The sequence below is a fragment of the Zophobas morio genome, unplaced genomic scaffold (genome assembly GCF_036711695.1).
Source record: "Zophobas morio isolate AGI-343-1 ecotype UQ-CSIRO unplaced genomic scaffold, CSIRO_AGI_Zmor_V1 ptg000011l, whole genome shotgun sequence".
NCBI lineage: Eukaryota > Metazoa > Arthropoda > Insecta > Coleoptera > Tenebrionidae > Zophobas > Zophobas morio.
In genome coordinates this window covers 13034695-13049981 of record NW_026972116.1, presented here as the reverse complement: position 1 = coordinate 13049981, position 15287 = coordinate 13034695, and the positions used below count along the sequence as shown (strand labels likewise).

General features: G+C 31.8%; 1 protein-coding gene and 1 long non-coding RNA gene across 2 annotated transcripts; one reads left to right on the top strand and one right to left on the bottom strand.

The window, feature by feature from the left end:
• The first annotated feature begins 11580 nt into the window (after window positions 1–11580).
• LOC135127337 (uncharacterized) lies at window positions 11581–12008 on the top strand. The gene is made up of 2 exons (XM_064053780.1): window positions 11581–11740; window positions 11842–12008. Exons 1-2 carry the CDS (start codon window positions 11581–11583, stop codon window positions 12006–12008), a joined length of 327 nt encoding a protein of 108 aa, XP_063909850.1.
• Window positions 12009–12308: 300 nt separating this feature from the next.
• Window positions 12309–14016, bottom strand: LOC135126504 (uncharacterized). The gene is made up of 3 exons (XR_010280052.1): window positions 13641–14016; window positions 12609–12898; window positions 12309–12552 (listed from the first exon to the last, which is right to left on the bottom strand). It is a non-coding gene; the product is annotated as an uncharacterized LOC135126504 (long non-coding RNA).
• Window positions 14017–15287: the final 1271 nt, after the last annotated feature.

The window sequence follows — 15287 nt, the reverse complement described above, 5'->3', positions numbered from 1 at the left end:
TTGACAAGTACGCTACTTTTTAAAGTTTGCAGTAATAATAATAGCTTTTAAATATTGTTGCGGCAGGTCACAAATTAAACACTGAACTTACACACAAATAAACTTCAGCCAATTGTTGCAAAAAATTATCCATTTTGTGAATACACCTATTAGTGTAGCAAGTTACGGAAGTTATTCATCCGGTGAACGACTAATCTCATATTTCCTAAACGTTTCATGACCCCTAGAGTTTAAAAAGTAGGTCTCCCAATTCTGTCTGCCTGTCGTCTGTCGTGAAATTTCATGTGTATTTTAGGAACATCGTGTAGATGCTAAAACGCTAAACAAGTCTATAAACGATTTAAGTATTCTCTTCGCCATTTCTATTGAAACACCACCTGTTGATTTTGCTTAAAAATTTAGCAATTGGTAACAGCTTTCGATTGACTGACAACGGCTTTAAGAAATAAAAAAATTGAATTTAATAAGTGTTATAAATAATATGCCATTTAATGAACCTAAAATATTACCTTGGGGTATTCCGATCTTTTTATTATTAATGAAAAGATATATAACAACTTAACAACTCGATTTGCCAGATAGTTTTTCAACAATTGCAAAAGTATTCTATATACTTATTTCTAATTTGTTACATTTGACACTGTGGCTTAATGTTTCGAATAAGTGGCTTAAGACAAAGTAAATTGCTACCACTACTTTATCGATTTCTTTTAGAAAATGTAGGATCTTGTATTCTGCTCTACTTTTCAAACGCAATCTCTTTGTTGCTTAGGCTTTCGAGTAAATAACACAGTTTTTCAAATATTTAAAAAAAAAACCATAACAATGCTGTAACTTCAAAAGCATCATGGCAATTCAAGTGTAAATGAAGTTACGATATAGAAGATGCTGAAAATACCCTACGGGTATGTGAGCTTCAGTTCAAAAGTGCAAGGCACTGAAAACAGTTTTTTACAGTGATTAAACGAGTATGTTTTAAGGGGAATTCCATTGACGCTACTAAAAGGTAAAAGTCCGGCTTTAGCCTGAAATTGGTCAGAACAATCTAGCACGAAAAATAGTTCTTCACACAAGGCGACCCTGAATTCGAAGGAAATTACTTTCCGTGATTGTTTATGCTTTTATAAAATAAATACATATTGATTTGATTGATTTGCATATGTTTATTTGGCAAATTAGTACGTTCTGACTAATACTGAAACGAATGCTACTTACGGCAAGTGCAAGCAAATTGCACTAATTTTGTTTACATAATTTGTAGGAATCACTTCCTGATGATTTCTAAAAATAGAAAAACTGTTTGTCATTCACGTTCATAGTACAAGTAATAACATTTACTAACTATGATCATTGGGAAAGCGAAAAATAAAAGTAGAAGATTTATATGAGCATTATAATGCATAAAAAGACTAATAAAAATCAAGATAAGATTATAAAATACACACGTTATGTAAAGGTCATTGCAAGTTGAAACATTTTCTCGTTTGGAGTAGTTGTTTTACAATCTCCAAGGTGGACCCACCAAGATTCAGTAACTATGTATCTAAGCTTAAATTGAAACATTTGAAAAAAGAGCAAGTAAACTTGCTATACATAGATTATAATATTCAAATAATATTTATAACTTACTTTGGCTCCTTTTCGTTTTCAACGACATTCAGAATGGAGACATCTTGGGTTAATGTAAAGTTTCATGTTGTATGTCAATATTTTCTTCATACGCACTATCATTGATTGTTAATATGCCTAATTCAAATACAAACAAATCATATCGTGTTTTATTTTTATATCGTACAACGTGAATTTCATTTCTTGGGAATTTCCATCGGAAATAAAATTTTTAACCTTGGCAAAATTGCAGCTGCTAAGAATTATTGCCATTTTTATAATGTGGATAGCTATAAAAATTTAATTAACGGTTTCGAGAGAAAAGCTATTTCTGGACACTAAAGGTACATCACAATGAGAGTACGTCAATCTATAAATAAAACCGTAAAATTAGCTTTAAAGTAGCAACCCAGTGGTTTTAGTGACACATTTTTACTGAATATTCTTCATGTTCTTTCTATTTCCTATATCAGTTCTACACACCTCAAAATTTGATAAACTTAGGTAGGGTACTTGAGTACCTACTGTGTTCAATCATCGCACCCACAACTGATAATTTCACTTGAGACACCAGTGATGAAGATGTGTACGTAATTTTATATTTTAATTAAATTAAATATTAATAATTTTGTAGTAATCTGGCTTATTTTTTTGTATGTAATTTCCAAACCTGAAAAAATTCTTGCTAGTTTGTTGTTTACAAATAAGAAAAGTTCAACTCTGACCAGCAGGTACCAAAAAATACGTTCCCGAGTAATAAAATTTTATGAAATACAAATGACACGAACCTTTTTTTTGTATCTTTTTCTCCTCCGATAATATATTACGATTTTTGTCGAAAATGTTTATTTTCAAATTAACAGCGTGACATTTTCTTTTATCTTTACCGCTATTTTTTATATTGCGTAGTCTAATTGTCCTTATAATAATGACAATATGAACATTAATAACAATAATAATTTTTTTATTTCGACGAGTTCTCTGAAATGGTAGTAAAATATTAATTTGTTTCGATAACTATTAACTATAGATCACTAACTAGGTGAAAGGGAGCATTTTTAAGTATTTAATAGCTTAAATTTGGAGTGTCTATTTCACAGTGACACCTACTTATTTTATCAAAGAAAACACACGTGTAAACCAGTTTTTTGCATGTAATCAGTTCTTTGGAAAAATTATCATTAACATCCAGGCACCTAATCACTTGAAATGACACGAATCAATTAAAATTACTGTTCCTATTAAAATAAACCTTATGTTTCAATTTAAAAAATACATATATAACGTCACAGTCTCACCGTAGCGCATATAAACTATCTCATTAATGAAAAATGCAGCTTCTAATTAACCTACTAGACTGTATTTACTATTTGTTATTATTTCTAATAATTACCTAAATAATGTTTACACTATCTACACGTGGTTAACTAAGCACAACAACACAACGAACAAAAGTGTAATAAATATAAATGATCTCCAAAACGAAAGTCAAATTCATTATTTTTGACGATTTTGCAAAAATTTTGTTGATGTAAGCATGCAAGTCTTCTTTTCCACCGGAAAACCAATGATGCAGATTATTTTTGGAAATACATATGTAACTTCCTTTTCTAATAAAGACAAGTAGAAATATTAATATACAGGGTGATTCGGCCTAAATGACTAATGTGATTTGTGGTTAGCGACAACCCAAAATACATTATTCATTTATTCCTTGACTAACACTAGAATTTCACAAATCCAAGTCTGTGGTTTTAAAAACGTCAAAACGAAATGTCACTGTGACGCATTACGTTTAAAATATTTAGAAGTTGATGGAAATATTTCTCTGAAAATGAGTTTTACGAATCCATCGTGGATTTTCTTGTGCGTAATGTAATTGTGTTGGTTTACAGTCCCATTGTTGGAAAATTTAGACTCATCACTACATAAAATGTGGTGCTCAAAATTGACAGTGACATAAGAATACCAACTTGGATTCATGATATTTTTCAAATTCTACTAAGAATCAGCTTGTATAATAGTAATACCTGGTTTTTTGGAATGATGTCAGATTTTTTTGGAACGATTTTAAAATACACTTAAGATTTCAAAGTAAGCGATTCGGGAGTTGAAAATTGCCACCATAGAGACAAACAGACAAAAACAAGAAAGTCCAGAATGTAACGATTATATAACAACATTAATAACAAATAAATAAATCCTGCTTCCTGAATCAACACTTGATAAAAATCGAAAAGGAAATAAAAAATAAGATATGAGAAATATACAAAATATTAAATATTTCCAATGAATAAGGGCGCAGCGATCTTGACCTATTTCTTCCACTTTATCTACTTTTATGCAAATCAATCTTAAAAGCATCATCAGCTACCATATAATTAAGGAACTAAACTTTCTACAGTTCCTGTACTCGTAAATAATATTTCCGAATAGAACCTGACTCTCAAGGCCAATTTTTGATGTCTGTATGCCAATGACCGATCACAGTAAGAGGTTTAATACTTCACATCTTCAATAACAAAAATAAACTTTGACCTTCACGCGGAAACAATACATTGACTCTCATTATTGTAGTCGATATCCTGTGCATGGAATAGGTCTGAAGATAGACCTTTCAGGACCCGAGACCTCTATTTGCGTGTCAGTTTGATAAAATGTCCTAATAAAATGTGGTTTGCCGTCAATCGGCACACGTTTCAGTAATGAAAAAACAATTAAAAATTTTAAAAATATTTACTGATTACTTTATCCAATTAACTGAAATAGCTTATGTTAATTTGTTGCATGCGCTTAGGTGCACGTAGTCCACCATTTATCAGTTTATCATATTTTAAAGTAATTTAAAACAATAAAGTATTTGCGTCAAATAATTTGGTTCTCATTAGACTTCAATTATTATGAACTGATCGAAGTCATTTACAAATGTGTCTTCATTTTTATGCTAATATGGACCAAATTAATTATCGTAAGTAGTTAATTTTCTCTGTTTTTATCAGAAAATGGAGCTGTCGGCCTTTGAGAAGTGAAGTTTGAACGTATTTACGACCTCTCATGATCTTGAATTTATTCGATGAATCCTCGTGTCATTTCAAATAATTGTCCACTATACAATAATATAAAAAGTATATATTAATTATATGAATATAATAGTGGTGATAAGCGCCAAAGGTTAATAAATAATAATCGAAAATGAATTACAGGAACCAGGAAATAAAATTAGTGTCAAGAGAAGTGACAAAAAAATAATGACCTTATTTTTGGACAAAATCCTTGTATTTAGACAAACGAAGATTTGTTTATTCAAAATGAACAGTTAAAAACTTATTCGTTGTTTGATAGTCTATAGACATATTATGAACTGAATTGTAATATAATTAAAATTTAGTTAACTGTTTCACTATTTTCTATGTTGGCATTCTTGATTATGTTTCTATTTTAATATACTTCTTTAATTTCTCTTGTGTATTACAAAAATTTCGGAAAAGTTGATTATGTAAGTTCTGAAAGAAACTGTAAAATTGTATTTCACAAATGTTATTTTTGTGATAATCGTTGTGTGTAAGGGTAGAAACATAAATACATTATTTAATCATAAGCAGAAGAGCTTGTTACACCAGACAGGCGACAGAAAAGTGGAAACACCTTGTATGTCGGAACTTGTAAATGAATTAATGATGAAATTGTGTTCTCTCATGAGACGACTACTAGGCATGCAGTAGGTGGTCAAATGCTAATCAAAATTTGTTCTTTTGTCCCCACCACAAATATGCTGACGTCGTGTCATAAGTTGCTAAGTAAATTTTATGTCAAATGTAGAAAATAATATACTTCTGAAAATGTAGTCTCTTAATTCACCCTTATTTTTAGCTTACGTTTCTAGAATTTTGTGCTGGGGGCGTTAAGGTTATTTTGAACCTGATAAATCGCTAATCAGAATTTGTTTGTTCATGCCTTTCAAAAATTTCATGACTTCAAAATTTTGTAAGAAGTAGCTAAGTCACATTTGAAATTTATGTTGTGGTATGTTCCTTTATTTGTGGATTAATAATAATGCATCTATATTCTTATATATATTGACTTATAAGGTAAGTAAATAAAGTATAAAATTAGTAACAACTGTAATACCGGTTATAAGTGCAAGCCCACTTTATGTGGTTCCTCGGTCACGCGAGCAACGGGTGTTCGATTCCTTGTCAGACGAGACTCTTTTGGTTAATTGAATGGTTAATTAAAATTAAACTTATTTATCCTTAATTACTACTATTATTCTATTATTTACTTGTAGTAATAAGGTTGACACCTTTTATACTGACACTGTAATTTATACGGCTGTTGCGAGTCAGGGTCTTGTAGTACGTTACAATGAGTAAAGCAAGTCAAGTTTTTTTGTTGTGTTCTTGGACATTTCGGTCAAATATCTGAAATACATGAGGTTATGATTCAGAGGGTTGGTAAATGCTAATATGTCTAAACTCTTTGGACCAATTTTACTAATAATAATCCTGTTCCTAATGACAGCAAAGGGATTTATTTTGTCAGGTTATTTTGACAAATTTTGCACAGCTTTGTAAAAGATTTCCCGTTTCCGTCTGTTTATCGCTGTCTGCTGGAAAATTTGAAGAAGTATTTACTCTGAAAGTGTACTAAATTGGGTGAGATTGTCTGTGACAAGTGGATTAATAAAAGAAATTGGTCCAATAGCTCTTAAAGCACTGTTACTCAGTCGAAGTAAGTACATAGACTTAAAAGTGGAAGAACCCGCTCACTGCAGTTTCTTAAAAGACGAATGTGGACATACCTAAAATGAAAAGTCCGAAAATAATGAAGCCAATGTTACTTGTTTTGAGGAATTCAGTGAAAAAAGAAAAGAGAAGAGTAAAACAAAAATAGTAACGTTATTTACGACCTAGACTGGACCTAGGATCTTTCACTTCACTTTTAATTTGAACGTATGTATTGTGCTTTTGCCAGTTTTTTATTTATCTCAAAAAGTCTACTTCCCTCTCTCTTCTGTTGCCATTTTAAAAATGAATCTGATTAGAATTGGTGTCAGTGATTCTCAACCTGTCGTTCGTTTTGTTTTCTCTGGTATAACATGGTTTATTTTCTGTTGGTCAGTACACTATTTTATCTTGTGAGCAACACCCAATAAAAAAATAGTTAAAAAATATATGCCACACCGAGGATTGTCGTCTGTTTGTTGTTGACCATTGTACGAAAATCTTAAGCTGTGGAATAAATTTACAAGTAATAAAAATAAAATAATAGTCAAATATTTGGTGACTGGTTATAATGTGTCCCATTTATGTTCCAAGTGGACAGGACGTCATCGGAACGACCACTTTGAAAGGAACCAGTTACCTGCGTAAAGGAGTGGCGTCGGCGATATTTTTAAAACGTATTCTATTTTTTTTATACACACACGTGTGCTTAAGAAAAATATTTTGGACGTTTCTTTTTGGTATGTTGAAGATTTTCAAGTGTTATCGAGATTATCTCAAATTAGATTATATTTTAAACGAACTTTTCAGATTCAACTCATTTAGTACACAGTTACAATACAGACTTAGTTGGTGAAGTTAGCTTCAGACTTGGATTTGCATTTGTTTTTTGTTGACATAAAGTGAGGTCAGTTTGTGTTGGGCATAAAAGCTTCATACTTGTCATGAGTCGAACGTGAAAATAAACACACTCCAAGGTCAAAAATACTCAAAAAGAACCTTCGGAAAAAGAAATAGAAATAGATATCCCAAATTAATTTCATTGCGGTCAAAGACCTCATATGTTGGGCTTGCTTTGACATTTTTGCTATAAAATAATGTTTAATCATGTTAAAGTTTTTGCACTACTGATTTAAAATTAAAGATTTTGGTGTAACACTGGTGTAACTATTAAGTAATCAATTATCTTAAATAAGTATTAAAAAGAAACTAGATAAATATGTTATCTTTGGATATCTCGAACAAAGAATGTACCTAAATTTACAGATCTCTTTATTTCCACATCAACATTAACTTATGTATACCATATACCTTAATATATTATTATTATAGATTATTTTAAGGAAAATATTTGTGTATACAGAGTAATCAAAATTGATTGAGAGAGTTGGTACACCCTGTTTTTGCCGTGAAGTTTGTCAACCTTATGACAGATTTGTTTAAGGTTATGTGGCAGTGAATTCAGTGGCGTGACAAGAGAACTGGGGGTTGATTGTCGAATCAATTCTACGCCCCAAATTCGTCTAGAGTACCCCTTCGGAAATGCCATCACTACAAAAGTGTTCTCTGCCTACAGACAGAGGCATATTAGGAAACGCAATCGAACAAATCCAAAATTCGAAACTTCAAATCTGACAACTAATATTTTTTACCAAAAAAAAAATCGAACAAAGACACCACTGAGTTTTGAAATTTGAAACTTCAACCTTCAAATCTAGCAGCTAATATTTTTATACAACTTAATAAACCAAATTATTCAAGTTCAGGTTCACCAACTCTCTCAATCAGTTTTGATGGCTCTGTCACAGTATAGATATCAATCAATAGAGACAGCTCCCCGTTTTTCGTGACCCGTTTTCGTGGGTGGTCGTTCGCATTATGACCGAATGAGGGCGCCCAACTGACGTCTAAAATAAAGTCACTAGATAGATTAAGTACCGCAATCCATTAGGCCCATGAGTTAGAGAGAGATATGTCAATTTTGCCCCAAAATGGTGGCGCTTCTTAGTGTCTTTTGTACATTACTAAAAGTTTACTGGTAGAAGTGCTTCAAGGACGCATTCTCTGCTACGTCACATAAATTGAGTTCTGTGGTGTATAGCACGTGTATAATAATAAATAATAATTAGTTTATTGTTAGTTGCATTACGTATCTTCCAGCCCTTTTTATATTCTTGTTCTCCCAAAACATGGTAACTTTGGAGATTTCCAATTTTTGTTTGTTTAAAAAATAATTACCTTCTCAGCATTTACCTCCCATAATATAATATGTTGATGTCTGTTATTTTCACTATATGCCAAAGTATATAGCCCTCTTGGCTAAATATTTTTCCATTACTTGAAAAATTCAGATTTCAGATAAATAACATTTAAATTTACCGCTTTTTTGCCCCAAAATGGAGGAGCATTGCGGTACTTAATCTATCTAGTGACTTTAGTCTAAAATATTTGAAATTTGGCAGTTTTGTTACGATATTTTTGTCGGTTTTGCTTGTTTAAGACTGCTTTTCCGGTAGAATTGTACAAATTGTATAAAAATGTAATTTTCACAATAAAAGGTAAAATCTTTGTCCGATGAATTTTCATACAGGATCCCTGTTGTGCGCCTTATTCTCTCCATCGTGTTTGGAATTGTTGGAAAAGACAGTAAACATAACACACTTTTTGTCTAAAAAGTCGTCGCAAACGGACAACAACGGTGGTTATGAAATAAATAATAAAAATTTATTACATATGATTCCGTTGTTGTGGTAAAATTAAATATAAAAATAATAAGAAACAAACTACACGTAACAAAAAATTATATAAGCAGACTTTCTCTCAATAAACAATTTTTTTATTCATCATGTATATATATATATAGACATGTAATCGTCCATTACGAAGCCCACAATGCTATATTCCACAGCTTATACTAAACCCGACACCGACTTACGAAGCCCGAAACCGGGCTTCGTAAAAATCATGTGTATTAAAATTTATTTCTTGCGGTTGGGTTGGTATTGATAAAATATAATATGCTGGAAAGATCCTAGTTGAAGTGGGCTTCGTAAAAATCACGCGTATATCGTCGTAGTTTTTACCGTTAAGTTGGTATTAACAAAAATGTAGAATTAATGCGGGCTCAGTAATGATGCCTTGTATCTGCAAATACACGGGGTATAGTTCACACCATCTTTCTGTAGGGGGCGTCCCAGTTTTATTCTGTATATAAAATATACAGAGTGCAGGGACATGGCGGATTATAAGAACCAACTATTTGCTGCGAATTATGCAAAGCCCTAAATTTGTCAACACTGTTTATGTCTGATTGGGAGCGCTTAGGGAAGAATTACTTTAGTTGCGCTAGGTACCCAATATTGAACTTTGTACATATACCTAACTAAATACCTATGAAGTGAAGTTATTTACCTACATTGATTAAAAACAAAATACCTATTGAATTAGTTATATTTTCTTTAATAAATAAATTATTTATGGTCTTTTCGGTACTGCACCATTTTTTTTAACTGCCAGTTCTTTGCCGAATTTTATCAGTTGTAAAACTGTGGCAATTCCTTTTTGTTAATTCTTTTAGAAACTTTAGCAGTACATTTTAAAACTACCAATTCTTTTAAGAACCTTTTTCACAAATACGTCAGTATTTTATACTACTGAAACAATTCTTTTATCAATAGGGCAGCTGTTTTTAAAACTGAAATATTTCTTTTCTTTGCTTCAAAACAACATTTTCAGAGTTGTGTACAAACATTTTTTTTTCTCAATTGCAGCAGCTGTTTTCAGCACAAGTTTATGTCCTTCACCACATTTTCCAAAACCAAAGTAAAAACAAATTTTACTATTTTAAAGTGGTTGTAAGTAATTAAACCATTTTTTTTTAGAATTTTAAAGTTAGTCTTTCCAAAACGTTAGCATTTACTTTGATAAATACAAAAAAAATCCATATCCATTTGTTTTTTATTGCAAAAAAGAGTTATGTCAATTTATTCTGTATTAGAATAGCTTTGTCAAATGCAGTATGTTTTTTTGTATTGTCTTTTCTTTGTAAAAAGACACTAGCTTTTTCAGAACTATGGGAGCTATACACATTATTTCATTTTTGGAATTAAAATGGTTGCTCTGGAGTTGTAAAAATAAACGCTTAAATGATTCAGACCAACTGATTGTAGTTTTTTATTTTACTGTTTCTCAATAAAAAAACATAGACCGAATAATAATTGCTGTTTTCTCTGAGTAACAAATAGTATATTATTTTATGAGGAGCTAAAACATTATTTTTTCTGGCGAGTTTGTAGGTTTGCCAGACGAACGTAGTGAGTTCAGAAATAACAGACGAGCAAAAAAAAATGTTTAGCTCCGAATAAAATATGCTATTTTTTGTCCAAACGAGCTCCAAATTTGCTTTAAGACCGAATTTGCCCCTGAAAATTACGTTTACGCTTGCGATTTGTTAGTTTGCTGTGGCCATTTGCTGTAACATCATTGTCAATATAAAAAAGATTCCAATTTTTCGCAATTTCTTACGTGTTTTTACGAATATTGGTAAGTATTTCTCTATAATTATAATCATTTTAGATATTACAGCATTATTTTTGTAGCAGGTAGAGGCTAGAAAATGGCAGAAGAAGTAAACAGACCTTTTGAAATTGTTCAGGCTGCAGCAAAAGCTGTAAACAATTTACTCCCAACAAAATCAAGTGCATTATATGAAGCCACATACAGCAAATTTATTAAATGGTGCAAGAAAAAAAACGCTGAAAATTATTCGGAAATTGTTTTATTGCCGTATTTTCGTGAACTCTCCACAAAAAGTGTAAGTTTATTTAAGTTAGTTTAGTTTAGTTATTTTGTATTATTCTTATATTTTTGTTTTTCTGTAATATCATGAGGGTTCTCGTAAATAAACTATTATTATTATTATAAAAATTAAATGTTCGTCGTTATGGTCTCAATACTCAATGATACGATCTTTGTTGAACATTAAAGAAGGAGTATACATCAGCAAGTACCTACTTAAAACTGCGTGCGTACCTGAAAAAACAGAGTGAAGGCTATGTTCCGAAAAAGTCGAAGGTGTTCACCAATTTGAAAAGTTCTTGAATGAGGCTTCGGATGACGAATATTTGGCAATAAAGTTTAGTTTTCAGTATTTCGAAATTTCGATATAAGTAAACTAGATAATATTCATGTTTAGGTAATTTTGATGATTGGAAAAGCGGCTGGTTGCCGTTATGATGAAATGATAAAAATGGGAACCAGCGATGTCCAGGATCTAGGATCTCTGCTTTTGATCAACATTCCTGATTCAAAAACGCATAAGAAACGATCGTTTACAGTAATTGGAGAACCTTACACAAGCATCTGTAGAAAATATGTTTCGCTGAGACTAGAAAATATTCCGGAACGACGTTTTTTCTTAAAATATTGCAAAGGAAAATGTCATCGTGCTGTAATGGGTATTCATAGTACCCAAGAATGCTGCATCTTATCTGAGATTACCGCATTACAGAGTACACAGGACACTGTCTTCGGCGCACTTCAGCTACACTGCTTGTGGATAGTGGAGCCAATCTTACATGCTTAAAAAGACATGGAGGTTGGAAGCCCAGCAGTGTAGCTGACGGCTATATTGAAGACTCTTTAGCCAACAAGAAAGAAATAGCAACTAAAATTTGATCAACAAAGAGCATTGCAAGTACGTCTGCTATAAAAACCTTCCGAGGAACCTTCCCAGGGATTTTCAATGAATTGTGTCAATACTGTTTGACTATAAGTATAGCTGATGATGTATAGGACTCGGCTTTTTCTAGTGCTTGTAATTTTCAAAATGCAAATATTAGTAACTGTACTTTCAATTTACATTTCAATAAATAATAATTATAATTTGCCAGTTTTTTATTTTAACTCCAGTCATGAGCGGCATTAAAGCATTTTAAAGCCGCTGACCCGTTGCAAAAATCAAATTAGAAACAAAAATCATGAAAATAGGTTTTATTAAAGAACTTTTTGTCTAAACACATTGTACACAAAAGTTTTAATGCGCACCCAATCCTTGTTTAATATACGGATTACTTCAAACTGCATATTCAAAAGAAAATCACACCAAAAAAATATGAATGTGATGAACTGCTAGCTAAGCATGCTGATGTTTTTTTTATAACAATTGTCTTTTCAGTTTCTGTCCAACGAACGCGGCCACATGGTTTTATTTTCTTCCCTCCTAAAATTAATACTCCGTAACAACTTATTATGGATCTTAACTGAACAATTAGGCACCTTTTTTAACTGCAGCTTCCATGCTTGAAGGACCTGGTTCAGCATTAAGTTGAGAAGTGCTCTCCGTGCATTCTGCATTTTCCGGCCCAAACTGTGAAATTTCTTCACTTTCAACATTTTCAAAACTAGCTGTATTACGAAAAGAGTCTTCGTCATCAGAATTTAAATACATATCCTTGTCTATTTTTATTTCATCGAGGCTTTTTCCTATAAATTGTCTTCCTCTGCCTTTTTCTAACAACATTAATACTTTGGCCACCTTTGCAGTTTGAAAAATATCTTGGGGTAACCTGTTAAAAAATTGTATTTAGAGTAACTTTTTTAAGCATAAGTTTAAAAAATTGGTCGAAAGTTGTTCCGATAGAGCATTTTCGAGTCGTTTTACACAATTTTGTGATGACGTCATCAACATTTTTACAAGGACACGTGTATGTATAAACTTGGACTGGTGTAGGGTAATACTATCACAAGTAAAAACTCATCATATTTCGCACATTTTAGGTAGAATTTTTTTGGGGAGAACAAATAGATATACTTGGATTAACAATTTACTATGCTTACAATAACTTCAAAATGTCTGCAAGATTTCAAAGCATTTGGTTTTGCAGTCCCTGAATTAATCAATAAAATAAATTGACTCAGTGTCATTAAATTTTTTGAAACATCCCGTATATGGAAATTTAAAAAGTATTAATGGAATAGTACATCACATGTACAGACTCATCATATTTTATACATTTTAGATAGGACTTATTCAGCTAAATTTTGGGGTGACGTCAGCAATTTTTTAGGGGGATGACCAAATAGATTTTGATAAAAAATTTACCATGCTTATCATAACTTTAATACATCTGCAAGATTTCAAAACATTCGGTTTTGCAGATTCCAAATTAAATTGCAAAATGTTGTTTCATAATTTTGATTTTTTTTCTAAAAAATTTAAATTTTTTATTTTCTCTCAAAAAAACACATTAACATGTGATGCAGATTGCTTTTATTATCCCAACTACTTAAATATTGCAAGATACTTACCAATTTCGTTTTGAGTAGCCAAACTAACCAAAAACTTAAAGTGGTCCATGCTAGCACCTCGTACGTGCACTTCGATCACAAGAATTAAAATGATCTCATCAGAAGGCTGAGAAACAATAGCAAAATGGCAACGCAGCATGGTTGCATTTCACATGTGAAATATCTGCATTTTATACAGCCGGGCTTCGCATTTCATGTTGTATATCAATGGCTTCGTTAAAACAGCAAAGTAAGGCTTTTGGTGTATGTAAATAATTTCTACCCCTCTCAAGTTGCCCCCACTAAACATTTTACAATAAAGCGATATATTCGACTTATAGATCGGTATTGCATGTAGAAAGCCCGGGCTTCTGAGAGCCTGCATTACATACCGGGCTTCGTATCATCCGTCATACATGTATATATATATATATTTTTTTTTTTTTGACCTACACAATCTTGAGTTTTATTTTGAGACGTTGCTTAACCCATAAGCAGTCGCGCGTGGGTAAAAATGACCCAAGCCGTACATTTTGTCAAATATCCTTTTTCGCTTAATCCCTATGGACTTCCGACACTTTATGTGACCCTCAAATATGCATTTTTTTTTGTAATAATTTTTTTTAAATAAAAATTTTACTTTTTATGATATTACGTTTACGGGTTAAGTTGTTAGGTAAAATGGGTTTGACTATATATTAACAAGACGCCTTTGCCAAGACGCACTAGAAAATTGTTTTGGATGGATTAGGAAACAAAATGGAAATTCTATTAACACCACATCTAATCAATTTCAAATGGCTTTTAGAAAATTAATCATACAAGATTATTTTGATGAAACGAACACAGGTAATCAAAACTGCGAGCCTGATATGGAAGAAATTTAAAAAGTTAAATGTAGGTCGTCGTTTTGATGAAGAAGAATCAGTCACCACGATGCAGAAGACCACCTTAAAAGATTGTGAAAGTGATCACACAGCTGAACAAAACGCAGTTAGATATATCTATGGCTACCTAATTCGGAAATGTTTATTAGTACATAGTTGTAGTGAGTGTGAAAAATATGCAAATGAACATAAAAGTTTAGACAACACAAGCATATATTCACGTTTCAGAGCCTACCAAACGAGGAATTGCGAGTTATTTGGTAAATTATATATGCCAAATGATAATTTCTTTTTTTTACATTTGTGAATTAGAGCAAATTTTTAGTGAAAATTTTGGCGCCGACACGAGCTGTCTCTACTGATTGATATCTATACTGTGGCTCTATACTTGGTAGATAGGCAACCAACATTTCATTAAACAATTTACACAACTAGAATTGTTTGTTTTTTCTATTTCTTCTATTTGGTGAAATCGTAATCCTCAAATATAGTGATCTGTTTAGACTTTAGAAACACTGGTGTGAAATAAAGTAACATTTTATCAGTAATTTTTGCATCCTTAGTGTGGGACTAATGACGGATACAGCATAAAATACCTTAGATAAACCATGGCCGACTAGTATAAAGATTATGGCCTGTCCAAGAGGTACCATACGTGTTGCCATCTATTAATAATTACACTTAATAATTTAGCAAAATTTTAATTTGATTTGACATTATGAGACTTCAAAACGTGTAATGGTCGTTTGTTTCGGTATGAATGCCTTTGTGCCTTTCAAAA